This window comes from Cyanistes caeruleus, chromosome 3 (assembly GCF_971803275.1).
Source record: "Cyanistes caeruleus chromosome 3, bCyaCae1.hap1.1, whole genome shotgun sequence".
In the NCBI taxonomy this organism is placed as follows: Eukaryota; Metazoa; Chordata; class Aves; order Passeriformes; family Paridae; genus Cyanistes; species Cyanistes caeruleus.
The window spans coordinates 40,695,070-40,722,486 of record NC_141703.1 but is presented as its reverse complement, the minus strand read 5'-3'; the positions used below and the strand labels follow the sequence as shown (position 1 = coordinate 40,722,486).

The window sequence follows — 27,417 nt, the reverse complement described above, 5'->3', positions numbered from 1 at the left end:
ACTTGTCATCATGGTTAGGCTGATGATGCAGGCTGCTCCTGGAGTTTCATGCATCAAATTATAACGTTCAGCAACTTGCAGAGTTGAGGTTTAATGTATGTCAAATATAATTAGTCTCATTCTACAGGGAATCTACAAGACTTCACAATTTGCTTCTTTATTTATCCATGTTGCTCCTGCTTTTATTACTTTGCTATCAGTGGGCATCTTTCTTATTTGTTTTATTGTCTTCATTATTTTCAAGGAAAAAGATGGCTCTTCCACCTAAAGTATATAACTGTAAAACTGTACTGAACACAATGTTAGAAAGATACCAAATTGTGTAGGTACATCTTACTGTGGAAAAATATATTCTTGGAGATATCCTGATGTGACTGAATGTAAAACAAGGATGCTTGAGACTGGGAATTGAATGCCTTATTTGGGTAAATGAAAAGTTCTTCAAAGAGTAATTTATAGCCCAGTTCTAGGATACCACTCCCAACTAACAAGTTTTGAAAGATTTCAGGTATTTGTGTGGGAAAACATGGGAGGGATTGAAAATTCATGAGTTTTTAGTTGGTATTAGGTCATGTTAAATACTTCAGTCTGTTTATAGTTTGATACCTGCTTTACTGCTAGCATACTTCCAAAGCCAGGGAAATTTGTGGTGAGGTTTTCTTCTAGTTCTGAATTTTTTCGTTGTGTTTTTAATGTGTTTTAAAGGATGCTATACTACTTGATGATTGAAGCTTTAAGCTAGCAAAGCAAAATGGGAAATGAGCAAGAAAGAATGTATTTTTTTGCTGCAGACTGGACATGCACATAAAATGGGAATAAATTTTTTACATACCTAGAATTGACTTTCAAATGAATCATTTAGTAAGATCCTCAAATAATAATTATTTATCCTGTAGGCTATTTTAACTCTATCTACTTAAACAAAAGATACTCATTGGAAATTTGGGACTTCATAAAGTATCTTTCCAAAAAAAGATGTTTTCTGTCATTGTTCTAGAACAAATAATTGAGTTGAAGCCCTTGAATCCAGCTTGCGGAATTACTGTCTGTCTTTTAGTAGATAGAACTTTCTCTAGTGGATGCAGAGGGGATTTTGTTCATTTTCATATAGACAGCTCAAGGATTTTCTTATAATGTGGGATTAAAAGAATTATGAGCTTTATAATGGAGTAGAACAGAAATATAAAATAACGATCCCAGGTGTTGAGAGCTCCTATGTCTAAAATCTTGATTTGTTGATAAGAAATTACTGTTTGTTCATTCATTACAAATACGTTGTTGTTTAACCACCTTTCAGTGTGAGAAGTTTGGATATACTTTCCTTCAATCAGTGGTACTGCAACATTTTTATATGTATTCTAAGAAACAACTTTGAAGTGCTGCTGCATTTTTGTATTTAGAATGCCTATCTGAATCAGCTCAGTGCAAAACCTGAGTGAAATAAGTTATAAATCATTGGATTTTAATGTGATGGGCTTATTCAGGACTTCAATATATTACCTTGCTTAAATGTAGGCAATAGGGTATCCTCTTAATAAATGAAAATTTTTCTAGGCTAAAAGTTTCTTAATAGTCATAAACTGATGGGTAATTTGTAGTGAAATTCTGCCCTGATCTGAAGATTGCAGGAAGCAGGGCAAAGCTGTTGATGTGCATACAGCATGTACTTGCTCATGTACTTCTCATTTCTTCTCAACAGTAGTCTTTATCTGTTGGCTGAGCAGCAGCAATTTATTAGCTTTAAACTCAAACTGGCACTTCAAAGACTTACTACTTCAGTAGGGTTTTGTGCTACTGTTTAAAGTGAAGAAGAGTGAGAATTTTAATTATTTGTCAAAACTTGCAGTGCTGTAGAAGTTTGCCCTGGAAGTTATGAAGATGAGACAAAAGTGCAGTAGATGAGAAGCCAATCTCTAAGTAGCCAAAGAGTTCTCAGTTAAGTATTAAGTTACCATCAGGGTCATGAAATGTAACTTACAGCCTTTGTGTGTTTGCTGGATGTGGGTGTTATGAGCGCTTTCCAGATTCTTCTGAAATTGAAAGTCAAAGTATGTTACTGAATGAGTGGATATGTATTGGGTGCCTTGTCACAGTGGGGTGCAAAGCAGTGCCTTGTATACTTTGACACACCCTAATGAGGACACGCTATGAGGTTATTAAGCTGCAGGGTGCTTTACAGAATCTCAGAATCCCTTAGGTTGGAAAAGACCTCTGAGATTGCTTGAAGTGCAAGAAGATGTGACTTCTGCCTCTATCAATAATGGTGTGTTACATGTATTATCACTGTATGTGTTTGCTGTAATCAAACTGATCATTCAGAACCTTGATCTTTTTGTTTTTCTTTAAGGAGCTGAGTGTGGAATAAATGCAGAAGTGGACAAACAACTTGAAATGGGGAAGAAATTATTGGCTGCTGGACAGCTGGCAGATGCTTTGTCTCACTTTCATGCAGCTATAGGTGCGTATCTCAGGGAGGTGACTCTTGTACTGAAATATCTTTGGGTGGTATTTCCCATCCTTTTTCCCACTATTTGCTTCATTAAATATCCTGCTTTCTTGCAAATTGCATTCCATGACTCACAGAAATCGGGGTATCTTTATACAGCAGTTTTGGACAGAAGCCAACAGAGATGCAGTAGAATATACTTCGGTTTTGATAAAAGAAAACTGTAAAATTAACTAGACGATACATAAACACGTAAGTCACTGTTGTTCTGGAAGCTAGCTGTATGAAAGGAATTATAATTGGCTCTATTATTTGATGAGGTAGTCCCTGTCTGTCTGATCCCATCAAGATCAGGTTTCATCTTCTTGATGTTTTTCAAAGTATGAGTATGTCTTTGAAAGGCTGACTTTATCCAGGCTTTCTCCTATCTGGTGCTGAAAAAAAATTCAATGTTTAAAATAGTCACTCTCTCTTCTCTTATCTTTCTTAATTAAATCTTGAAGTGGGTGATATCTCAGTGAAACTGATGCTGCAAGCTTGAGGTACTGAATTGTTAGTGGAGAGCAAAATTATCCCTCTCTTGTAGTCAGCTAGTGAGTTCATTCTTGTTTGGTGTTCTGCATTTTCAACAAACTGAGAAGTTAAATGTTTGCTTTTAAGAATTTTAAAGCAATTTAGCTTTAAAATTAGATTAGATTAAAATCCTTCAGTTGAAGCAGAGACAGCACACGTAAAGAGCAGTGTCCATTAACACTACAGTTTGTTAATTGCCTGGTGCAGTTTTTTAAGTTGTTTGACTTGTTATAATGTGTACAAATGCATTATTTTCTCTGTGAAAAGTATATTACTAAGGTGTTACACATTGATGAGTTGTACTATTGATACTTTCTTATTTATGCCTCGGTTTATAAGTGAGATGTAAATTAAACATTTACATTTCTGGGTTATTAATATTTTCTTTGTATTCTCCAGGATCAACTTTTCTTATATAAAGGGAATGGTGGAGGCACCTTCATTTTTTTTTCTGTTATGGAAGCTCCTTGTACCATCTAGATGCAGTCTGTTACTCCTTTTGTTTGTGTGTTGCTGCCAAAGCATTTCTGTGGGATCTGTGCACAGTTAGTGCTACAGTGTGGTTTTCTCCTTTATTGTTGGTTGGTGAACTTGAACTTGGATTTGATGAGGAGACCAGTTCAGTGTGTAGCTGTGCAGTTCCTGGTGATGGTGCAGAAGCAGCAGTGGTATGAGGTGCCTGAATGAGTGAAACCCACTGCTTTGTCAGCTGTGCTCAAGCAGCTTGTAGAAACATGGTATGACCACCTCAGTTGTGGCCTTTATGGGATTCTTAGATGGATGCTGATTTTAGCCTGATTGCCTCATTTTCATCAGACTTCTTTGGATTTTGCCTTTTTGAAAAGATTTTAAGCATGATTTGCCCACTGTGCTTGTGAGGAGGTAAGGATTCTTTCCCGGCTGTACTGCATTGCTGTAAACTGTGAGGTAAATATGTCTTTCTTGCCTCAGTCAGTCTGTTTTTGGGTTTTTTTTTTCAAACATCTAAAACAGAAAAAACCTACTGTCCATATTCCCTCTCTTCAACTTTTCAACTTTCTTCAATCCCAGCTTTGTGCCTTCTGTCTGAGTGTCAGTTGCTGTTCATTACTGTTCCTGGAGTACTGAGGCAAAACTATCTGTCAGATAATCATCTGGTGCTAGAATGTGCTTTCTGTGTTAGCTTTTTCCTACCTTTCATCCTTTGTGTATTAATGAAGTTCCTTAATTTCATCTGTTATTTGTACCTAGCCTACATATTTAGGACTCTGCTGCCTTTTATTTTTAAGGATAGTACCAGTTGAATTTATTTGATGTTTATAATGCTGACATGTAAAGGCAGGCAGCATGGGAGTTCCTATTAAATTTCAGCCCTGGAGATTAGCATTTTCACAACCAAAATATTGTAGAGGAAGAGTGCAGGTAACTTTCTCAGTGAGAACTGAACTGGTGTTTTGGTAGTGGAGGTGGCCAGCAATGGAACTTGGTTGCTGATCATAAGATCTTTGGTGGTGCTATTTCTTCCATTTATTTTGAAGTTCAACTTTAACCTCAAATGATACAAGGAAGAAAAATACTGCTTCTGTTCCTCAGATACAGATGTTCTTGTCTGCAGATTCTGGGTTGATTATTATGTTGTTAATAGCATAGTAAAAGTGTCTTCCAACATTGGATTGTTTTGGTGGTTGAAGTTGCTTTTCCTTGAGAACCCCATAATAACTGTCACTTGTTTCTGTGAAATACTTCATAGAGGAGAATGTTAAGAATATTGTTCTTGTTTTCAGAGAGGGGTGTTTGCCTCTTATACAGGTGTATGTGGCAGCCTGGAGAGTGTTAAAGTAGCTGGATCTTGGAATTTTGACCTGGAGACAACCTGGAATGTGTGGGCCCTGGTTAGCCTTCGTGTTTTGATAGTGTGCGTGCATTTGTCTGCTGCTGAGAGGGAATGTTGGTACCCACTTTATTACAAAAGAAAGAAGTTGCTGATATTTCAGTGAATGATATAAAGAGTTTGTGTCTGTGTTGACATTGCATTAACATATTAGTAATTTTGGGAATATTTGCATTTATCCGATATGGTGATCAGCACCTGGGCTGGAAAATGATGAATTGATATGCTTTCAAATGTAGGCCTGCAGTTGGAGGTAAAGAATTAATATGCAGAGGCTGCTCTCTCATATAAAGCTGAAGAACATATACATATTTGACCTTCACTCTCAATTATTTGGCATTTGCAGTATATCTGTAATTAAATAATTAAACTGCATAGAAAATACTGTTCGCATAATGTTGCAAATTTTATGTCTTATTAATGTATACCATTGTTTCCAGTGGCTTAAAAGTCAGATGATATGTTTTTAGTCATTACAATTCCACTGTACCAGAAATTTTCGTGGGTTTGAGATAGTATTCTTATTACTGTTTGTTCATTTGCAGAGGGAGACTCTGAGAACTACATTGCTTATTACAGAAGAGCCACAGTGTACTTAGCCATGGGCAAATCCAAAGCAGCAATTCGTGATTTAAGTAAAGTGGTTGAATTAAAGCAGGACTTCACATCAGTAAGTATTACTGGAATTGAAGATTGTTCAAGTGTAGAGAAAAAAACTGCTTCAAAAGAGGTTTGGGGTTTTTCAGACTTTGCTCAACAGGAATAGAGAATTCATTATCCCTCAGAGGGCTTTAAAGTAGATAAAATAATAGCAGTGGCGTATGTGCCTTAATTTGCAACTGTGCTGTGTACAGTCTAGACAGTTATTTGAACAACTATCCATTTTACTAAGTTCGTGGATTTATACTAAACCCTCCTCTCAGTTATGGTTATTCTGTTGCTCACCAAGGCTTTGCCATTTGGAACGGGGACAAGAGAGCATGCAGATACCTCTGGGGTATTTTTCTCTTAATCAGCATTAGATTTGAGGTATATCTTCTCCACAGGAACTGTCCTAATCTCACTGCATTCCTGTGTGACTTGGAAGTTTTGATTTGCGTACTCCTTTCTAGAATCTGTGTACTGTATGTGGAGACTGCCTCACTAGTTGGCAACTGATGCTGGAGTCCTCTCCAACTGATTCTCTCATCTCCCTTTTTTATGGGTGGTGGCATGTCCTGTATAGTTGATAATAAAGGAGCAAATGTTAGATTCACTGTTGTATGAAAATATTATTATTATAAGTCTTCTAAATCATTGACTTGTCTTTTTAAACAGCTTCTATTACTCTGAGTGTTTAATGAAATAATTAATTGTGGGAGTTGTTTATTGTTTATTATTTCTGCTATTTACTTAATCTGTAAGCAGTTATAATCAGGAAAGTGGTATAAAGTCACATTCACTTTGGTTTGTGAAACTTTTCAGATGAGTTCTTTACATAAAAATAGTCTGTTTTTTGCCACTCCGTTCTGGTGCAGAGCAGTCCTTTGCCATTAAAGAGGTCTTATAAGAACATTAAATAAAAATATAAAGAATGGGTGTCATGATCTTTGGTTCAGCTTGTTAGCTATACTGAAATGAAACTTGTGTTCATAATTAGCTCAATTCCCACTTGTAAATAAAAAGTTTTGTTTCAATTCAGGCAAGATTACAGAGAGGACACCTGCTGCTTAAGCAAGGAAAATTCGATGAAGCAGAGGATGATTTTAAAAATGTGGTAAGTTGGACGGACACCTGTGTGGAACTACATCACTACTTCTAAGGTTTGGTTCTGAGTCAAGCTCACGTCTGAACTCCGTTGCTCTGTAGAGTATATGGTATCTGGGCCTGAGTTACAAGTTGTCTTCACTGTTGTTTGCAGGCGTAGTAGCTAAGCAACCTTGTATGAATAAACGACCAATGAAGTTGCAGTATAGTGATGCAGATGAAATGGGGTGTTGCCTAAACCAGTGGAGCACTTTGGAAAGTCTTTTTTGTGTGTGCCTGACACTTCATGATCTCAGCTTTCTGATAGTTGTACTAGGGAGCAGCCTTCATTCAGAAATAAGTGATGTGGGCCTCAAAGTATGTAGCTGAACTCTGGTTTATGTCACCGTATTGATGTCTCCCCGGGAAATTACTGGGGCATCATGGATCAACCTTTGCAGCTTGCTGTCTCTTTCTACTGGTTGCAAAAGACTTGTTGGCTCTTAATTTAGTCAGTGAGCAGATAAATCAATACATTATTTCAGTGCCATCCCTCTGTCTGTCTCCTAATCTGCAGTGTTCTCCATCTTCATGAATGTATTGACAGTACTTTCTCTCAATGATCAGGAATTACGCAGTTTCTATAGTTGGATATTACCCACCTAAAACTCACTTGGGCTATTTCTAGTTTTGATGGGTATTTTGTGCATTTCAGCCCTATGTTGCAAAGGGAAACTGATCTAACCTCAGGAAAAAAAGCCTTCAGAGAATGTGAATCTTAGTTTCCTCTCTATTGCGCAAAATTTGTATAATTATGGGTATAAATAAGATACATTCTTCATTCTTGCTTTAGCTTCAAGAGTTGCTATTTTGAACAGCTGGTGTGTCCCGCAAGCCAAAATAAGAAGAATTTGCAATGTAACAGATGCTGTCTTGTTGGCTGTCTTTGAAGAGTGTGATGAAAAAAGTAGTTGTGTGGTCCAGATTGCAGCTGTTTAATGGAAATCTTACTAGTAAGTGTGGATGACAAAACTGGAGTGGTTATCCTGAATGTTCTGCAGGACAGCTAAAAGGAGTGGCTCTTTCAGGTAGAAATGCACCAAGCAGATTTTGTGTCTGTAGCAGAGCTCCAGCAGCTTATTCTGAAGTTCACATAGCAATGGCACTTCTGGTTGCTTCTTCCTCAGGAAGTTTCTTAGGAGCATGTGGTCTGATAGCAGCACAGCCCTGCAGTCTGCAAACGTGGGAGGGAGTCACTCAGCTCAGATTAACTGAGGACACAGTTGCTGCAGTAGCAATTATGCAGTGTCTGTGTTGATTGTGAGTCTCTGTGTGCATCTCTTTGCAGTTACTGTTTCTTAAGTATTGCTCAATGCTGCATATAAAATTGTTTCTCCAGTCAAATGTCAAATATCTTTTTCTATTGCCAAACTGGCTGCAAAAATTTAGCTGCTGCCTTTGGTCAGTCAAATTGTTTCAGTACTCAATCAGGCTATAAATCTGAAGTACAACAGAGTTTCTTTCCAGAAGCTGATTTAGGAAAATAACATGTTAGTCCTCAATCTGACTTCCATTTTCCCTTTTTCTATGAACAATATTGCGTTTGTACTTAGAGAATTGTCACATGGTCTGTTTTGAAGAGCATAATTTTCAGTTAAGTATAGTGTATTCAAGCAAAATGAGTAAACAGTATTAAAGTAGTAATTTGTAATAGGTTAATTTATTCTATGGGGAGTGGATTAAATTGTGCTACGTGAAATCTCTAAGTAGAATACCTATTTCGGTGAGAGATTTCCCTTGTTTTCTAAATCTTTCGGATTTCCCATCCCTTCTCTTGTAGTCATGTTCCTTAAAAGGGATCTCAACAGTTTGGGAGATGCAGTGATTTTTGAGAGAGAGAAAGTGGGAAAATTCAGTCCATCTAAATGGAGGGAAGGATGACAGGTAAACTTTTGCAGCTTGTAAGAGCAGTGGCTTTGTGTAGAACTTAAAAAACCAATTGTAACTATTCTTCATATAAAACAGTAAATGTATCCTTTAATATGTACTTGTGAAAAGAAAATTCATGCCCTCAAATTCTTTCTATATAATTTCATAGTATTGGGAAAAAGTTTCATGGTGAGCACCCTAAATGTCTCTAAATGATAGATTGCAGGGCAGTTTCTCTGTATATTCCTGCCCTCTATGGCATATCAGTACTGGCTGTCTTGTGAGGCAGTGTGAGAGCAGGCAGCAGGAATGCCTAGCTGTAAAGGATGCAGTATTCCTTTTTGGGAGCAGAGCCTCTTGAGATTCAGCCTTCATGTGTTATTTTTAGCTATCTGGTTTTTTTTTTTTGTACTCTCTACTTTCCTGTTGGCTGAAATTAATCACGAGGTTTGGTTAGAGGGTGTGATTCAGACTCATGCGTTCACATAGTAAGCAATACTGCATTTCTAGAAGCCTCTCCTTTTGGCCCACAGATGGATCAAGCTGATTAAATTCTTTACATGAGCCAGGTTTTCCACATGAAACAAGGAGCAAGCAGAATTCCTTTGGTGATTTTCAAAGTTGTTGCTCATGCTATATGAATAGTAATTATTTCTCTGCTGCAACTTCAGTTTAGTGTTCATATGCTTTGATATCAAGTTCCTTCTGTTTGGTTTAGTGGTTTCTGATTAATAGAAGTCAGCAGGACAAATCTATGGGTGCATCAACACTCATGTTCAGGGCCTCAAGCCATGAAAGCCCTGGAATGTTTATTTTACTTGTAAGCATGTGGTTTTTACTGAAAATAAAAGGGATATTGGCATACTTTGGTTGATGGAAGGCCTTCTGGAAAGGTGACAAAAGCAATGAAAATCCTGGCAGCCCTGTGTATGTGCCTTACAGTGTTGTCAGTGGCTCTGCTTATGTTTTAGAGAAAAAGACAAGCATTTGAGCTGGAGAATTCTGTAGAAGGTACAAAATTAGAGCAGAATTTCTGCCTTGTCTATTGGAAAATGAGGAAAGGACCAAATTGTTATATTTCTTTTAAATTCTGGTCTTTTTTAAGACTGACTGTAACACTCACAGTTGCAATTTATTGCAATAAATACTGTAAATGGCGGTGTCCTAAATACACAATTCTGTCTGCCTTGGATAGGCAGGAAGGATAAACACTTCAAAGCTCAACACTGAAGGCACAGCTTCCAGCTCCACTAGATGTCAGCCAAGAACAAGTGACTGAGCTCTGTAGATCTGCAAACTGCATTTTCCTCTAGAGAAGCCCTTGCCTGTTGCAAAATACATTGGACAACAGCTTTACATGGTTAGTTGGTGTGTGTAACAGTACTGTTTTGGATGTAGGTGGGAGAGGACATTTTATGGCACTGTAGGTTAATCAAATTAGGTTAAGTCGTTCCTAGGCACACTTGGGTTGGGTATTTGAGGTTCTCTTAACATCATCAGAGTATTTCCAATACTCATCAGGTGTTTCCAAATGCATTCCTCGGTGGTACAGGAATCATCTGTAGCTTCCCAGATAAAGAATAAAAGGTATTTAAATATTTCTTTCGGGTTTTCTTTTTTCCATCTGTGTCATTATAGCTGTGTTACATAATATGTTACCGTTGCAGGGCTTTCCTCTGTGCACTGTTCTTGAGTGCATGGGTGTCTTTATCTCAGATACCACAAACCGTGGAAGTTCTCTCAGTTCCCTTCAGGATGTTTTTCACAAGCTGAATAACAGGCTTCTTACTGCTTTAGTTAACATTACTGATTTAAACATCATAGTAATATGCTAATTACTTAATAAGAGCTTATGAGTGTATGTTTTTATCATCCTGTAGCACACAAACACTCAATTACTTTAGTTTGAATGATATCTTGAAAAATTCCTCTTTCTTTAACTGGACATGTTGTACGACTAAAAATTACCTAGGATGTTTCACTCAAATAATTTTTATTAGTACTGGACTTGCCTCCATGATTGTAACATTGCTTTTCATATTCTACAGACATTTTCTCCAAATACATACATTCCAAGAAACATACCGTGAGTCTAAGGAGTGCAGTGTTACCAAGTTTTTATGGAAGTGTAAGGCTCATCCATAGCAAAGGCTCTTAATTTTTAAGAAGAAAATGCTAAGAAATTAAGGAAGAAATCAAACAAGTCAGCAGGAACTGAAGAATTCAGAACTTCAGAGAGTTTTGTAGACTTGGTACTTTTTAAAATTACAGGTGCAGAAATTTGCCTCTGCTACAAGGTCCAGATTTTAGGGAGAAAGTGGATGCACAGCATCAAGGGCTTATACTCAGAATTTTAACCAGAAGAAAAGCTTTATGAGACTTTGATTGATAATCAACCTACAAAGAAAGAAAACTCTTTGATCACATTCTTCTCTTGCTTAAGACAGTGTACAGAGTAATGGAGAATTTTTAGGTCTAAGTACAACTTGGTTTTTGCCATGTAAAATGAAAAACTGCATGAGGTTCAAAAAGATTTATAAAGAGAAATTGAAGACAAAATGTGGGACCTATGCATGATTTTGATGTAGAACGAGGGGAAATTATGTTAAAGGACTTCTGAGGGCTGAATTTGAATTACATTAGAAGCATAAGCAATGAATATGTGTGTTTTAAGAACTTACTAGTGAAAAAATAAGGAAGAGGCTACTTTAAGATAAATAGGGAAAGCAAAAAGTATTGAATGTCTTCGAGTAACTTCAGTTCACATTCTGTGTTTGGCATGCAAGATGATGCAAGTTTTTATTTAAAAACAAACAAAATAATGTCATGCTGATCTGTCCCTTTTAAACTTTGAAAGTCATTCTGATCAGCAGCAAGTGTGAAACCAGTGCTTCTTTCAAACTGCAGTAATGCTACAAATTCCCTGGTTTTGCAAGGGAATGGCTGAGATTCTTTCTGGCCATGTGTATCTTCCTGGGTGATAGTAAAGTTGCCTGAAAGATTTTTTTTTTAAATTTTCTTTGGAAAGATAAACTTGCCTAAGTGAAAAAGGCAAGGGCAATGTAATGACTTCTGCTTGCTCAGAGAGAAATGAGAGTCCTTGTAGACAAAAGGTTAGACTTGTTTAAAACTCTGTAAGAAACGAGAATGCATGACTGCGCAGCTGAGCCTTTTCCCTGGCTGTAGCCCCTTAACTTGCTGCTGCAGCCACTCTTTGTGAGGAAAATGTCAGAAACACAACTTCACAGTAACAACTGTCTGGAACATGTTTCATTTATTTCTGTCATGAAGTTATAAATATGTATAGTGCTTAAAGTGAGAGATGAAATTGTGCCACTGTCTACTGCTGCTGTGAAATCCAGCGTTCAACAACTGATAACAGAGGTGAAATAATTACGCTACAAAGAGGTCCACAATGTCCAGCAGGTGATGGGGGACAATGTATGGTCTTGTGTATGTGTCCAGTGATGATAGATCAAGCCTGAAGAATTGGATTTCTCTGACTTTTGACATCTTGCATTGAATCTCAAAATATTTTTTTCTTCTGAAGTTCAGAGGTAGAAATGCTTCCAGTGGAGTTTTGAAACTCATTTTGCTTTATTTGCAGCTTTAGTCAGTTCTCCATGATATGATTTTTAATGGGACTGAAAGATCCTTGAACAAGCATTTGAGTCTCTCCTTGTTCATGTTTGCAGCTCAAATCCAATCCTAGCAATAATGAGGAAAAAGAAGCCCAGACTCAGCTGACAAAATCTGATGAGCTGCAGCGCCTACATTCGCAAGCATTATCTGCCTACCAGCAAGAGGATTACGAAGCTGCTATTTCTCTTCTTGATGAAATCTTGGCAGTAAGTGTTAAGTCAAATGGTACTGTGAAAGGAAAGTAAGAGCTTCTGTCTGACATCTGTGTGTTTTTGTTTAATAGTTTCTTCACTGATGTGAAAATAACTTCGGTGTAACTGATTTAGTTTTGCTGAGCACCTTGGGTCTGTAATGATGTTAGAGAGAGGAGAGGGCTGAGCATTAGCTGCAGAAGTAGTCAAAATAATAGCTTGTCTTAAAGATACTTCAGTGAAACTTCCATTGCAGATAACTTTATTGATTATACTTTCTTGTTTTTCTACAATTTGGTATTCTTGGGGAAGCTGGAAAAAAATTTTTCTGAAAGTAATGAAGTTTTGCCAACTATAGGAGTTACAGGTTTTTTTTATCTGGATTTTTCATTGCATATATGCAGACAGTTTTTTGTCTTGAGAAAATGAAGTAACAAAAGATAAAAAACCCCACAAAAATGTAGATAGCTAGCTGAATTTTCTGCTTGTTCCTTAGGCATCTGTATTTGTTGAATCTTAATTGACGTAGATAGCCTGCAAGTGTAAATAACTCAGTCATGTGGGCATTTTGTGTGTCATATAGAAATGTACTAAAAGACAGTTAACTGCTATGACTCTGCACATAGAAATCAGTGCTGCTGACTTGGAGTTTACAGCCTTGGAGCTTTAGGTGACAAAACTGCCACAGTGTGGGAATTGGTTTATGGGGAGGCAATGTGGAAAAGCAGGAAAGCCTCCTCTAAGGTGATAGTTTCCAAACAGCTGATAAGACACAGCTTTAATCTCCTAAACCAAATTTTGATAGGTGGTTCCTCACAAGTAATTACTTTTGCCTTACTGTGACAATTTTACCTCTCTTTATTCTTAAAATCCAGATATTAAGGTCAAACTTGTTGGAGCTGCATCTTACCCACAGGCTTCTTCCTAGAGGACAACTGACAGCTTGGTCCTTGCTGTTCATTACTTCTATTCTTTTGGGAAGATACAATAATTTATGATTCTTATATCCTTTCCTGGAGGCTCAACAGACTGTCCTAGTTTAAGCAATGCCAGTAGATTTAATTCATCTCTCTGCATGAGTTCATTGAATCATTTACAAAATTTTCAGGCCTTTGTTTTTATATTTGGGCAGGTGCATCACAGCATCCACCAGGAAGCAGAGATGCTAATTTCATGAGCTCTGCATGCAGCTTGAACCTTATGGTATTGCAGTTGGCAAAGTGAAATTAAATGGGATTTTTCTTTTGGGGAGGAAATGGAAGTGTTATGGACCAAAAACAAGCTTTAATTTTGGTTTCTCAAGGTTTGTGTTTGGGATGCAGAGCTACGGGAACTTCGAGCAGAGTGTTATATAAAGGAAGGGGAACCAAGCAAAGCCATTAGTGACTTGAAAGCTGCTGCCAAATTAAAGAATGATAATACTGAAGCCTTCTATAAAATCAGCAGAATATATTATCAGCTGGGGGACCATGAATTATCTCTCAGGTAATTTTACTCTTTGCTATAATTATTACAATTGAGACAGAGAATATATAGGTCATGATAAACTGTGAAGTATCTCTTGTGAGGAGTTTGGATGGAGAATCAACTATGGTCTAGATCTGATAAAGGCAGTTCCTTTCTAAAACTAAGGATTGGCAGAAAAGACACCCATGTTTATTCCTGGCAAGACCAGCCATCAATGGTTCCAGGCATCTTGTTTCCTTAACAGAAGCCAGAGTCCCTGCCCATCAGAACTGCTTACAGGTGCTGTCTTCATTGTATATCTCCTAGAAGGAAGTGCTTCTCTAAATTTTCTTCAGTGGAGCTTTTTCTTAACCTTAAACTTCTATTGAAGTTAAGTTTAGGATGCAAATGGAAGATGTATAAATTAATGTTGCAAGCTTAAGAATAAATAAAAAGTACAGGAGCATCCAAGTATGAAAAGCTTGGGGTGCAGAGCTGTTTACCTCTCATTCCTGAAGACAGTCCTGGATGACTTTTTGATAATGCCCTATCCTTTTATTCATACTGAATTAAATTTAAGGTCTTATTCCCATATTCCTCATGTCAATCTGGCAGATAACTGCACTTGTCCAATCTGGACTGTTCAGTTTGTACTCTCTGCCTAACTGCACAAATGGTGGAATACTCCCTATTGCACAGAAGTGGTTTCTGTGCCAATCATAATTTCAGATGTGCCGCCTTCATCTCCAGAATCCTTCCAATATGATTTCTGCCACAGAATCCCTTCAACAAGGTGAACTGAAAAACCCTGTCTTTCTTTCCTTGGTAAATGGAAACTGCTTGTGATTTTAATTGCAAAAAAATCATTTTATAGCTGGCCAAAAGTAAACATGAAAGTAATTGGTTTGCATTAGGCATTCCCTTTCCAGAGCATACTTAATCTTGTGAATTGATAGGTCACTTTTGTGATGACTTTTGGCAGGTGGCCATCACTTTGCCCGGTGATTTCAAGTATAGGTGGTATTGTTATTTAAAAGCGTGATTGAGGGCACTGTTGAATAACAGAATGGAATCAGAATTAAAGGGTTAAGCCTCTTTCTTTTATTCTTATCTGGTGCCATTATTTTTTGCATCATGAGATATGCCAAGAAAATTCTTTAGCTGTTGGACTTGCTGGGTGCTTACTCTTGTCCTTCCTTTAGTTTCTTCCTCTTAATGGCCTAATTATTTTAAAATAATAAGATATTTTTGTCTATGCTTAAGAACAAAATAAGATTTTGTAATCTCTTCCTGAAATTGACATCATGGTTGTGCAATGATGAGACTATGGGATCCAAAACATTTATTCCTTCTTATGATTGCATTGTGGAAGTGTTTTGGATTTTTTAGACTTTGGACTATTTTGAGAGATATTTTCCCTAATCGGAGTCTGATTAAACATTCTTCACAGTGAAACATCAGGCTCAGACTTGGCTGAGTTTCCATCAAGGAGATTTGTGTCTTAGCTGAGCTTTCTGTTTCAAGCAGCACAAAATACACTTTAATGTAGGAATTTTGTTATGTATCCGAATTACAATTGATGGTAATATCATCTGATAACTGCTGTATATAATTTCTTTCATTCAGTGTCTTTAAAGGCACTCTTCAGTTCTTTAGTCAGTTATTAATGTAGCATTTAATCTTTTGTGTGTTTGGCAATATAAAATAATTAAAACCAAAATCAGATAAATATCCCTGTGTGTTCTGGAAGACTCTTGTTGGTTGCACTATATATTAATATTTGGATGAAGGGAGAGATTTGTGTAAAGAACTCAAGTATTGTTTTGTTCAAGTTCATATATGCTGCGTTGTGTCTATAGGTAAAATTTCATAGTATGTGGTGACTTAGTTTTTTTTTTTGTTGTTTTGTGGTTGTTTGTTTGTTTTTCCTTCTCCTTACCTTCCTATGAAAAGTGAGGTCCGGGAGTGTCTAAAACTGGACCAAGACCATAAGCAATGCTTCTCTCTCTATAAGCAAGTAAAGAAACTCAATAAGCAGATCGAGTCAGCAGAGGAATTAATCAGAGAAGGCAGGTAAGTATTCACTGCTATATTAAAGGAAAAAAAATTGAAAAAACCCACAGTTGAGGCACCAACTTACTGATTGAGGAGCTGATTAAGGTGATGCTTTTTGCATGTGTCAGTTGAAGTGGGTACTGAGCAGAGCTCTCAAATTACAATTAAAATAAATATTGACTCGCATAGCAACTATTCTATTCTGATTCCTTCTGATACCACTGTGTCCCTTTTGCATACTTAAATTCTTTCTGCAGCAGGTGATAAGACAAACATAGGGATGGGAGTTTTCGGCTCTCATATATTATTACTTAGCACTGATGAGACCACACCTGAGCACTGGGCCTCCCCAGTGCATGAGAAATGAAGCTACTGGGAAAGTCCAGCAAAGTTCCAGTAAGATTTGAGGCAGGGAGCATCTCTCTCCTGCAAGGAAAGGCTGGAGTGGCTGAGTGTTTGCCCTGAGACTTCTTTGCCACAGGGTGATTTCATCAATGTACCTGAAGGGAGGGTGGAAAGAGGTCTGAGCAAGGCTCTGCTCAGTGGTGTTCTGTGATGGGATCAGGCCAATGGGTACAAACTAAACATCCAAGGGAAGTGCCCTTGGAACATCAGGAAATGTTTTTCACATTGCCTCATTTCCACTGGTGCAGGCTGTCCAGGGGGGTTATGGAGTTATACAAAAGCATCTTGGACACAGTCATAGGCAGATTTCTAGAGATGGCCCTGTGTGGGCAGTGGGGCTAGACCAGATGATTTCCAAGAGTTCCTTCCAACTTCAGCTATTCTGTGATGAAAGGACCATACTGTAAGACTAAAACCAGTTAACTCAGCAGTGCCTGGGTGGCAGAAGTGGTTCTGACTGATAAGCTTTTTTTTTTTCTTTTATGCACCTTGTTAAATGATAGTGCCTCTGTATTCTTGTAGTTGTTGCTTTACTTCAGTTTTCTGTTTCCAAGCACATGACATCTAGCTGTAAGGACCCCGAACAAATCATTAGACATTGTCAAGGTGGCTTTTTTAAATTAAGTACATCAGGAATGTGAATAAGCACAACTGATGCCAGCTTTATTAAGCAAGAAATCTCTTTGTACACTTTCCACTTATTCAATCCAGCAGCAGTACAGTTTTGGGCAGTCGGAGAGCTTGCATTTCTCTAGCTTGTAGCAACCCATGGATCCAATCTCACTTTTGCATTTTTAGGTAAATGTTCTAATCTGTTTCTTGCTCAAACCTTTTAACTTCAGCATTTTGGGGCCTTCACAGCAAAATAGCACTTTACTGTGTGGCTTGGGAAGATGAAAAGAAGAAAATATCTGCCTGATTAGAAAACTGACATAGGGAGCCTTTTTGTACCTCTGTGAATAGGTACCTTTTGTAGTGTACAGATAGCTCTGTGCTCACAGTAAGAATTCAGACTGAGTCCATCTTCAGGTATCAGCGGGGGAGAGGCTTATTTAGAAATGCAGTGTCATGTTAGACAAGAGGCATATCTGGAGACCCTTGGTTATGCATGGTAAGGGATGGCAGTCGTTATCTTTTGCATAAGCCTGACAGGTCTAGTGCCTGGTCTTCTGTCTCACAGCACAGAAAAGGGAATGGGGATGTAATTCTTGAAGTGTCTGCAAGTTTTCTTCATGCTATTGTTTCGCACCTCGCCTTTAAGGCTGTTAAAGGGGAGGTCCTTTGGTAGAAGGATGGGACAATCCGTGAATTTTAAGAATTTTTAAATAAAACACAGCACACTGAAATACTGATTACATTTCATGATACTATGCTTTATGATTTAAACAGGTATGAAGATGCTATCAGTAAATATGATTCTGTAATGAAGACTGAGCCAGAAGTCCCAATTTATTCTACTCGTGCCAAAGAAAGGATCTGTCACTGCTTATCAAAGGTAATTCTGCTTATCTCCCTCTGCAAATGTCTTCAAGACAAACATGAAACAAAACTCCCACAACTACATGAGTTTGGTTTTACTTTTGCCTCTCTAGAATCAGCAAGCTACAGAAGCCATCAAACTTTGTACAGAAGTTCTGCAGCTGGAACCAACCAATGTTAATGCCCTGAAAGACAGAGCAGAAGCTTATTTGCTGGAAGACATGTATGAAGAAGGTATGCTTGTATGCCACTGGCACATACTTTGTGGATGTTTAAAACATAGTCAGTGTTTCAAAGGCTTTTTTTTTTAACATGCACTTTGATTCTACGCTATGTAATTCTTAATTAGCCCTAGTAGTTGCAGATTTACAAAAATACTTGGTGGTAATTTTGTCTTGATTAGCGTAAGTGGAATGTACTTGTTTTATCTACAGCAGAGTTGTCTTTAGAACAGTGGACTGTGTTCAGGATGTTTTATGAGGTGGTGCAGCTTACTCAACTCAGAGACGTTTTATATAATCAGCAATGTCAGAGAATTGCATTTAGAAGTAAAAGGTAATTAGAGCTAGGGTAATGTAAATCCATTTTAAGAGCTCCATTTTCATGTCTTGAGATGGCACTGTGAAATAATACTGTTCTATTCCCTAGCATGTGCTGAGGGCAGAGGAAGGTAACAGCTCTTGCTTCTCCTCTGCAGATCTCTGTAGTGTTGCTCAGAGAGATTCTGTTCACGAGGCTGCATTTTCCACATGGGAGTATCTGTACAATGCATCCTATTATGTGGAGTGATAGAAATGACCTCTAAGATTTTTTAAGTCCAACCATTAACCCAGCATTGCCAAGTCCACCACTAAACCATGTCCCCAAGTGCCATATCTGCATCACTTTTAAATACCTCCAGGGAGGGTGACTTAAACTGTTAGAAATTGGAGGAAAGAAAAGTTCTGCAGCAAGGTTCTGCACAGATGCAGACAGCCAGCCTGGTCTTGTGCTAGGACAAATGTCTCCCTGTTACAGGATATAAGGAAACAGAGAGGACATACTGGGATCTGGGAGAGCTTATTTCCTGTGCTGGTGCCTGCTGGGCTTGGCCTAGCCTGGTTCCAAGTGAAGAACCATGCTAGAGCAGAACTGTGCTTCTCCAGGTTCTCTAGCATCTCCTGTGCCTTCCTCCTGCCCTTGACAGCAGTGAGGGGGTTATAGTTACACTCTGCCTTTCAGCAGAGCTTCCATCAGCAGCATTACAGCCCATTAATGTACATCTGCCTGGAGGTGTCCTCATTTATCCTTTGATGGCTGGTTTCTCTTTGCCATGGAGAACACCAGAGCAATTAAAATTGTAGTCTTATACTTAAAGGGGCAAAATGATTCTCATTCTTCCCTCAAAATTTCAAGCTGGAGGCACCTATTTTCCTGTTAAAGGTAGGAAATTTCAAAGTACTTGTAATTCAGAACTTTGAAGGTGATTATTGTTAAGTGTTCAAGATGCAGTTCACTATGTATAGCTGTGCTCATGAAATGGTTTTAATTACTTCATAATCACATGGGATCCAGGGCTTGTCTACAGAGACAGATGTTTAATGACTCCATTTCTGGCATACCTCATAAGTACAGGAGTCTGTCTAGAGCACAGGTTTTGTTAGAAAAGGAAAAACCTTCTGTGCTGTTTCAAAATTGGTCAGAGCATACAAATGTTTCTGTTTTCTTTTTTTTCCCCTCCCCACTCTACTACTGTAGAGGTTTCAGTAAGAGCATAAACTGGTTCTGTTATTTCTCTTAACAGTCTTGGCATGGATGTAGATTGTCTGCAGTTACTCATGTTGGATGGGAAATTTACCATCATTCCACATGTAGAACTAATCTGTCTCTGTTCGAAAAATTCAGGCAAGATACCAAAGCCAGTAAAGTTGTTTAGGGATACTATATGATTGCCTTTTGAGAGATGGTGAAAATTTGTTGTTTGAAATAATGAGAGATTTGACTGAAAATACTTAAATTGAAAGTGGCAGTGGGAAGTATTTGTTCCTTTCATGTAGTGGAGCAGGATGAAAGGAAGCTTTCTGAAATAGAGGCCAGTGAGAAGTAGCGGTGACTCTTCTGTTTGTGAGGTACTACTGCTTTTAAAAACAGTGATTCAAAAAAATTGATTATGCATCTCACTTGACATACTAGGAATTAGTAATAAGTCTCCTGGTGTCATAGCAAACTTCTAATGGTCATGAAGCTGCCATCTTGCTCCACCTGCTTCCAGCCCTCACCCCTCAGATGGAGAGAGCAATTAGCTCTCTGAAAGAGGAAAATCCCTGCACTGGAGTGTACCATCAAAGCTAAAAAGAGAAAGGGCAATGTATTCTTGCTCAGTGTGCTGGATGCGTTCCCTCTGCAGTGTGCAGCACTGAAACACCTTCTCTTGTGCTTAATGTTTGCAGTCCTTAAATAAGGAAGTTAATTTTCAAAATAAGAGAAGAAATCCGATACTGTCATGGCAAGTAGTTGACCCCTGAGCAGGTTTCCCACAATGGGGCTGTAGGTGATGTGGTGAGGCTGAACACTGACCTGCATTTGGCAGGATGTTCTGCTAGCCCCTCCTAGTATTACCTGAAGCAGATTAAGTTCAGTGGGGCTTACAATTATTGGAGCTGTAAAGCAGCATAATGAAATCCCTGAATTTTCACTGCTTTTATTAGTTTTGTTAGCATATATTCAACACACATATTAGTGCACACTCCTGTTTTGAGCTTTCTTTTAATGACTGGACAAATCATTAAAAATACCAGTAGAAGCCAAAATGCTTTAAGCAGCAAAGGCAGTGTCCTGTGATGTGAAAATGAATATAAATTTTGTTTGGTTTGTAGTAGCCTAGGAAATTGTTTGGGCTCTGGCAATACTTTTTGGATTTTTTTTTTTCAGTAACTGAAGCAAGATTGCAGTGGTATCAGATGTCTGGGTAATACAAATTCATTAGCACTTCCTGCTGTCTTGCTCAGAAACAGTGAAAAACAAATGTAACACCTGCTGAGAAATAGCATCTGCTTGGAAATAATCTGATGCAAGTACTTTGTCTAACTTGAGAAACCTAAGAGACTTGGATCTGTGAATGAGACCTTGAGGATTATAACAGTGAGAGAAGAGCAGTCTCATTAAAGACTTGCTTCCCTTGATAAATTTTGATATTAAAGAATATATAAACTTGGTGTCTTAAGCACTTGCAATAATGATAGAATTTACTTAAAGAAGGGTAGACCTCAAATTTCTTAAAAATTTATTCACTTGCATTCATTCCTGAAAAATGCAGTGAGAGCATGCCTTTGAAAAAAAAAACCAAAACACTAAAATATAACTGTTTGCATATTATGCATGCAGAGGTGTAAAAAAGCCATTATTTGCCTTTTACTAATAATATAACCTTCCTGGTAGTCTGAAATCTGTCTTTATAGTCACTGAAGAAGAAGAGACTTTGTGTTGCGTTGATTGAGTGCAGACTGGGGGAGAAGAATGAATATTAATTTAAAAACTCTGGTTAATTCATCCTTCAGTTGGACAACAATATGGGACTAATGTGCAGTGAGCTTTTCAAGTACTAATTGCTGAACCTTTCTTCTTGGTTTCTGTGTCCTCATCCTAGTCTTAGATACTCATTATGTTCATCCCTGTGACTGCAGTAACGTCTAGAGAATGTTGCAACCTACTTGGTACCCTCCCTTCTTTTTCATTTCCCACAAGTGTGATGAACCTAAAGAGAGGAAATTACCTAATTCATATGTGAAAGTGAATTTCCTCTATTCCAAGGTTTTATTAGATATTTATAATTTAGAAAAAAAAAACAACAAAAATGTCAAGTTGAAATGAAAGCTTTGCTGTTTATATATGGGCAATAACAAAAGTTCAGTTTGTTGGGTGGCTGAGTTCTTTAACTGGAAGCTTGTAGACTTGTGTAACCCTTTTTTTTTGACTTTTTTATAAAAGCTATTAAAGACTATGAGACTGCTCAAGCCAATAGTGAAAATGACCAGCAGATTCGGGAAGGGCTAGAACGTGCCCAGAGAATGCTAAAGCAATCACAGAAGAGGGATTATTATAAAATCCTGGGAGTAAAAAGGTGAGTTATTAATTCCAGAGATGATGATGTGAAAGGTGGTTATTTAAACTTCTAGGGCTGATCACTTGAATTTGTTCTGCTGAGTGTTAATTTTTGTTCTGTATCTCGCTATCTTCACACTTGATGTACTAATTTTTAGTGTTCAGCTTGTAAAGTGGCATTTATTTTACAATTCCTTTAGAAAGAATGGAAAAACAACAGCAGGAAGAGAGGAAATAAATTATTTAGGAAGAAATTCTTAGTATAGATGATCCTGAGTCATATGAATGGGGAAGAAATTAAGACTGGCAAGAATTACAAAAAGTAACAAAAGTTGTGGCAGATAGTGTGATAGATTGGAAAAATCTGGGAGGATTGACTACTGAACAGCTCCCCTTGCTAATGAAGAGTAAGCAAAGTTCTGAGATAGTATTGGTCATCCTTCCAATTGTGAACTAATTTGATCTGTTTTTTGTTATTCATCTGATGGTAAATTCCTCATACTGAGAACTATGTTCTGCAGAGTCACTGGCAGTAGCATCTTTCCAAGAGAAACATATGGATGGTGAGAGAGTGAGGCATTTTTGCTTAACGTTGCAACTTGTTTCCTTTGTTTTGTGTCAAGAGTCTTCAATGCCACTTGCAGAAGGTTAACAGCACCTCATAACTTTCCTGATGCCCTTAATTAGTGTCTCAGTGTTTAAAATAAACTTCATTAGTGTGGCATACAAGCAGTCAGAAAATGAAGTTATCTGTAATTTCATCCATCCAGAAATGCTCGAAAGCAGGAAATCATAAAAGCTTACAGAAAGCTGGCATCCCAGTGGCACCCTGATAACTTCCAGAGTGAGGAAGAAAAGAAGAAAGCAGAGAAGAAATTCATCGATATTGCAGCTGCTAAAGAAGTCCTCACTGACCCAGGTAATGATGCAGTGGCTTCACATTTTTCCTTACTTTTTTACATCAATGTCAAAACCAAAGTGTAAGTCATAACAAACATTTCAGCTTCCCTTTTTCTCTTTCTGCCCTTGCCCATCTTGAGAAAGCAGTGCATGTGTCCAATCTATTGCATGAAGTCAGATGTAATCTAATTATTGTGTTTCAGTGACTTTTGTTAAAAGTCAAATAAAAATTGTATTTTTAAGGTCTCTTCTAGGGTTAACATCTTGTAGAGATTACTAGGATTGACTAACTCTGGATGTTATGTCAAGGATATGTGTGTCTCCTTCTGCTTCAAGTGCTTTTGCCAACTGCATTTAGATTATAAAAGCAACTGAAGTACTCCAGGGAAACTCTGTTATTAGCTGTGCCATGATTCCACCTTGGTTTTGTTTCCTCCAGAAATGAGGCGGAAGTTTGATGCGGGAGAAGACCCACTGGATGCAGAGAGTCAGCAGGGTGGCAACAACCCTTTCCATAGGAGCTGGAATACGTGGCAAGGATTCAACCCCTTTGGTTCTGGAGGAGGACCATTTACATTCAAATTTCACTTCAGTTAGAGCCAAGACTCTCTGGTGGCTGCTGCTGTTTTTTTACTTAATTCATTGAAAAATAAAAAGTCTCTCAATTCAAGACCCAAAATCTTAATTTCTATAATGTTGTCCTTAACCCAGAGTCTTACTGCACTAGAAGAAAGCTCCTTTTTTCTTTCATTTGGTTTGGTTTGTGATGAGCTTGACAAGCTCACACTGATGGGAGTTGTGCTGCCTATGTATTTGCTGTGGATGTGCAGGACGTGTTTATTCCTACGGATGGAAAAAACAGTAAGATGCTACTTAGGACAACACATAAATTTAGAACTCAAGTATATGCTTAAAGATAAAAATGCATGTAAATATTTTTCTGGATTGGGGCCTAATAAACATGGCAAGGGTAGTTCCAGTAGTCTCTATGTTAACAAACTGTTGGTTGTGCTCAGCAGAATGATCCATCTCCCAGTATTTCTAAGAGGAAACCCAAGTGACCACCTGCTGGATTGGTGTTGGCAGTGCCAGAGGTGGGGAAGAGGCTGTGTGCTGAACCAGTCCCAACAATTGCTCTGGACGGAGTGCTTCGGAGTAACTGTATCTGAAATACCTGCTCACTTTGTTGTTCACTAACCTGAAATTAACTGGGGTGATTTCCTTGGTGGAATTGTCAGCAGTGAGGTGGGGGTGGGGAGAAAGACTTGTTTTTCAAAACATTTCTTTTCTGAATGTAATTTTGGGTGTTTGTTTAGGTACAGTTTTTGAGAAGTTTGCACTTTAACACAAATATCTGCTTGAGATTTGAGCAGAAAATTTGATGTGACATTTCCCTGACTCCGCAGCAGTTTGTTGGTTCTGTACATAAAGTCAGAACTGAGACAGGTTGTGATGTGTGTGTATTTCAGGAATGTGATATTAACTCCAGCCTTACCCTGTAATATAACTTCAGTTCTGCTGGGTGATGCAACAGGGAGTTAGTACTAAATGAAATTGTAGTAATTTTATGATTTGTGTAACAGCATCGGTACTGCAGAGACAGCTGTGTGCAAAAAGAGGGACTCACTTCCCACTAGCCAAAAGTCTGTTTTTAACTTTCCTTCTATATGCACGTACTTAAAATGGGTTTGGTGTAGTTGGTGGAGTCGTGTGAATGCACTGTGTGGTGTTACCAGGGCTGCAGCTGGTAGGAATGAGGAGTCTTCTCATTCTGTAACTGCATCTGTCATAATTAGTGACATAATTACTGAGTTTCATCAGCAGCCATTTTCTTGGAATGCAAGAATTACAGTTCATCAGTGTTCTCTTGATTGGATTTTAACTGGAAAACAATAATCAGTTGATAGGAATCTTCTCTCGCTTCAACTACTGGCACTTGAAAACCTAACCAGCCTCAGTAAAACAAATGAAATTAGCAAATAAGGCCTTCAGTCTGAAAGGGAGGGGGTTGTTACTGTAGATGAAGTTGCTGTTGAAACAGAACCCCTGGCTCTTGCCTCAAGTACTTCACCAACATAATTGCAAGACCATGTGGCTTTGTAAAATGTTTTTCAACAGCAGTTTAAAGGTCAGTGTTCACAAATTTATCTTCAAATTGAGGAGCTTGTGTGGTGCTTTCTAATGGTTTGTGGTGGTACAAAACCACCACAGCAGCCTGTTAAAACTCCAGTGTTGGATGTTCACTAAGTTGAATGACTTTTTTCAAGTTCAACTTGTGCTTGTGACCTGTTGGAAACGTTTTTGCTTGAACTGGTGGAGATGCTCAGGGCTGTTCAAAGCAGTTGAGGCTGGCATGGCTCTCAGGGGCTGGGGCTCAGACACGGGAGCTGATTGCACAGTGAGGAACCTGCTGCCCCTGGGCTTGGCCTCTGTGCACCTGCTGCTTGCTTGCAGTACCTAAAGCAGGGCAGGTAGCTGTGAAGGGTGGCTGTCCTGTCCTCTTGCGGCTCTTGTCAGCCCTGTGCTCTGAGGGGTGAGCTTGACCCAGCTGTGCTAACCCTGGGATTGCGTGTGAGCCATTGGAACACTTTTGTACTGCCTTGTTCATGACAGCAGGGGCTGCTTTTAAATGAGTGTTGAATGAGCAATGTGAGCAATGTGCCCAATTTTGTACATGCAGGCGTGGCTGGGCTCTGGGAAGTCACAGTAAAGACTACAGGCAGCTGTGCTTGTGTGCCAGGGGGCTGCTGGGACTAAGTCCTCTTTCAAAGGACTGCCCTTGTGCAGCTTTAAAAGCTCGAGCTGAGAGAATTCTTTCCTGGGGTTTAATATTTTTTTTTGTCTAGAGAAGGAATAAGATGTTCCCTCATGAGTAAATTCTTCATACAAGCCACTGATGTTGGAACAGTGTGGGTTAGTTTCTCCGAGGCAGCGGGACAGTGCTGCTGTAGGCCAGGAGCGTTCAGGAACAAAAAGGACCGTGTGCATTTTGAAAATGAATGAATGGGAATGGGAAAATTACATTTTAAGAACAAAAAGGCTTGAATGTAGTCAGTAGAAGAAAGAAGATGATTAATGCAGGATTGCTGTTTATAGATTCCTTCTGTTGGAAGACAGATTCTCAGAAACAATAGCAAAAGCGACAGTGGAGAACAAGGCTTTCCCGGTATTGAGCAGCTGCCGTTCACAAGAAGTGTTACCACCCTGGTGCTGTTTTGAAGGGCATTGAGGTATTCTGGAAACAAAGTTGTGTTAAAAAGAAACCATTTACGTTGCAAGGCTCTCCAGCACCGCATTTCCTGACATGACTCTGGAAAACGAAGCGCTGGTACCACGCTGAGTGTTAATGATGCAGGCAACACGCAAGGAAGCTGAACTCGCCTCTTTATTTATTCGTGGGTGGCTGTAGTGCAATAATGTTCAGTAACTGAACATTGAAGTAAATCTCTCGGTAGTTTATCAACCATGAGATGTGCATCAAGCATCGTTCCTGTCATTGGGCCTGTATGTAGATGCAAACTTTCTCTCTGAAGTTCTTTCAGTTTTAATAAATTTGCTTCCAACTGGTTTTAAAATGAAGGTGGGGTGGAGGGAGCATATTTTATTTGGTAAAATATTGATAGAAAAATTGATCAGTATTAAAAGAGATTCAAAGTGAATTACAAACTGAAGAGCTCAAACTTGTGACATGCAGAAAATGTGTTAGCTTAAGATTTTTTTTTAAAAACCCAAACCTTAACACTTATTATCATTTCAGTTTTCAGACTAGTGTTTGGAACAAGAATTATTCTTCTGTTTAGGGCTGTGATTTATAGGAGCTTTGCTGGAAACTAGCCAGGATAGCATAGCAGGTTAGTTGTATTTAAAAGTGCCTTATTGTAAGGTATTGTTTGCTCTCTAATACACACTTTTATCCATAAAGCCGTAACAAAATAAATGGGAGAATAATTTTTTTTTTCCCCTCAGCAAATCACTAAGTAGCAGTTCAATGTTTTAAGAAGGATAAGTAAAGCAAGCCAGAGATTTATCAAATGTTTCAAATTATAAAATGTCTTTATATGGAATCATAAACCTACAAAGCAAGAACTGTTTTTACTAGAACTGTGGGAATTATTTTATGGTATTTTTCACAATAAAGATATTTATGATGACAAGAAAGCACTGCTGTGTATTTGTGTTCCATTCTTTCCTCACCCTGCTTTTCAGGTTTGAAGCTGGAGCTGTGCAGAAATGCACAGGGCACTTCTGCAGACAGGAGATGAGAGAAGGAAGCAGCCACATTCTGTGTGCAGGAGAACCTCGGATGTACAGAAGTCAACTACAGCAATTGTAGCTGTGCAGAGTGCTGATTTCACGGTGAGAACAACCAGCCCTTGGAATATCCCTGGGAAATGCTGGATTCCCCAATGCTGGACACTAAGATTTGCCTGACTGGGTGCCAGGACTGTGCTTTTGCCAAAGAAGGCTGGACCAGCTGATTCTTGAGGTCCTTCCAGCCTGGGTATCCTGTGGTTCCATGAAGTCTCAGACTGAAGGCAAGTACTTGATTTGGGGAATGGGTTAAAAGGAACCTTACTGAGAAATATTTTTAATACTTAAGCTCTGGCTCATAAACAATACTGCACTAATGTCTGGTTTGTTAATTTTCTGTTAAACTTAGCAGCTGATCTCAAGAA

General features: G+C 38.4%; 1 protein-coding gene across 3 annotated transcripts in view; it reads left to right on the top strand.

Moving 5' to 3' along the window:
* DNAJC3 (DnaJ heat shock protein family (Hsp40) member C3) overlaps window positions 1-26,899 on the top strand; it is a 35,476-nt gene extending 8,577 nt beyond the window's left edge. The window contains exons 2-13 of one of the 3 annotated variants that reach the window (XM_086880887.1): window positions 1,847-1,935; window positions 2,348-2,458; window positions 5,435-5,559; window positions 6,571-6,645; window positions 12,239-12,391; window positions 13,680-13,861; window positions 15,776-15,895; window positions 17,672-17,777; window positions 17,875-17,995; window positions 21,728-21,860; window positions 22,612-22,760; window positions 23,181-26,899. In XM_086880887.1, the coding sequence (XP_086737013.1) occupies window positions 1,899-1,935; window positions 2,348-2,458; window positions 5,435-5,559; window positions 6,571-6,645; window positions 12,239-12,391; window positions 13,680-13,861; window positions 15,776-15,895; window positions 17,672-17,777; window positions 17,875-17,995; window positions 21,728-21,860; window positions 22,612-22,760; window positions 23,181-23,338 (1,470 nt within the window). In that variant the 5' untranslated portion in view covers window positions 1,847-1,898 and the 3' untranslated portion in view covers window positions 23,339-26,899. The remainder of the gene's footprint in view (window positions 1-1,846; window positions 1,936-2,347; window positions 2,459-5,434; window positions 5,560-6,570; window positions 6,646-12,238; window positions 12,392-13,679; window positions 13,862-15,775; window positions 15,896-17,671; window positions 17,778-17,874; window positions 17,996-21,727; window positions 21,861-22,611; window positions 22,761-23,180) is intronic. The other 2 variants (XM_086880885.1, XM_086880886.1) reach the window with 2 other exon arrangements.
* Window positions 26,900-27,417: the final 518 nt, after the last annotated feature.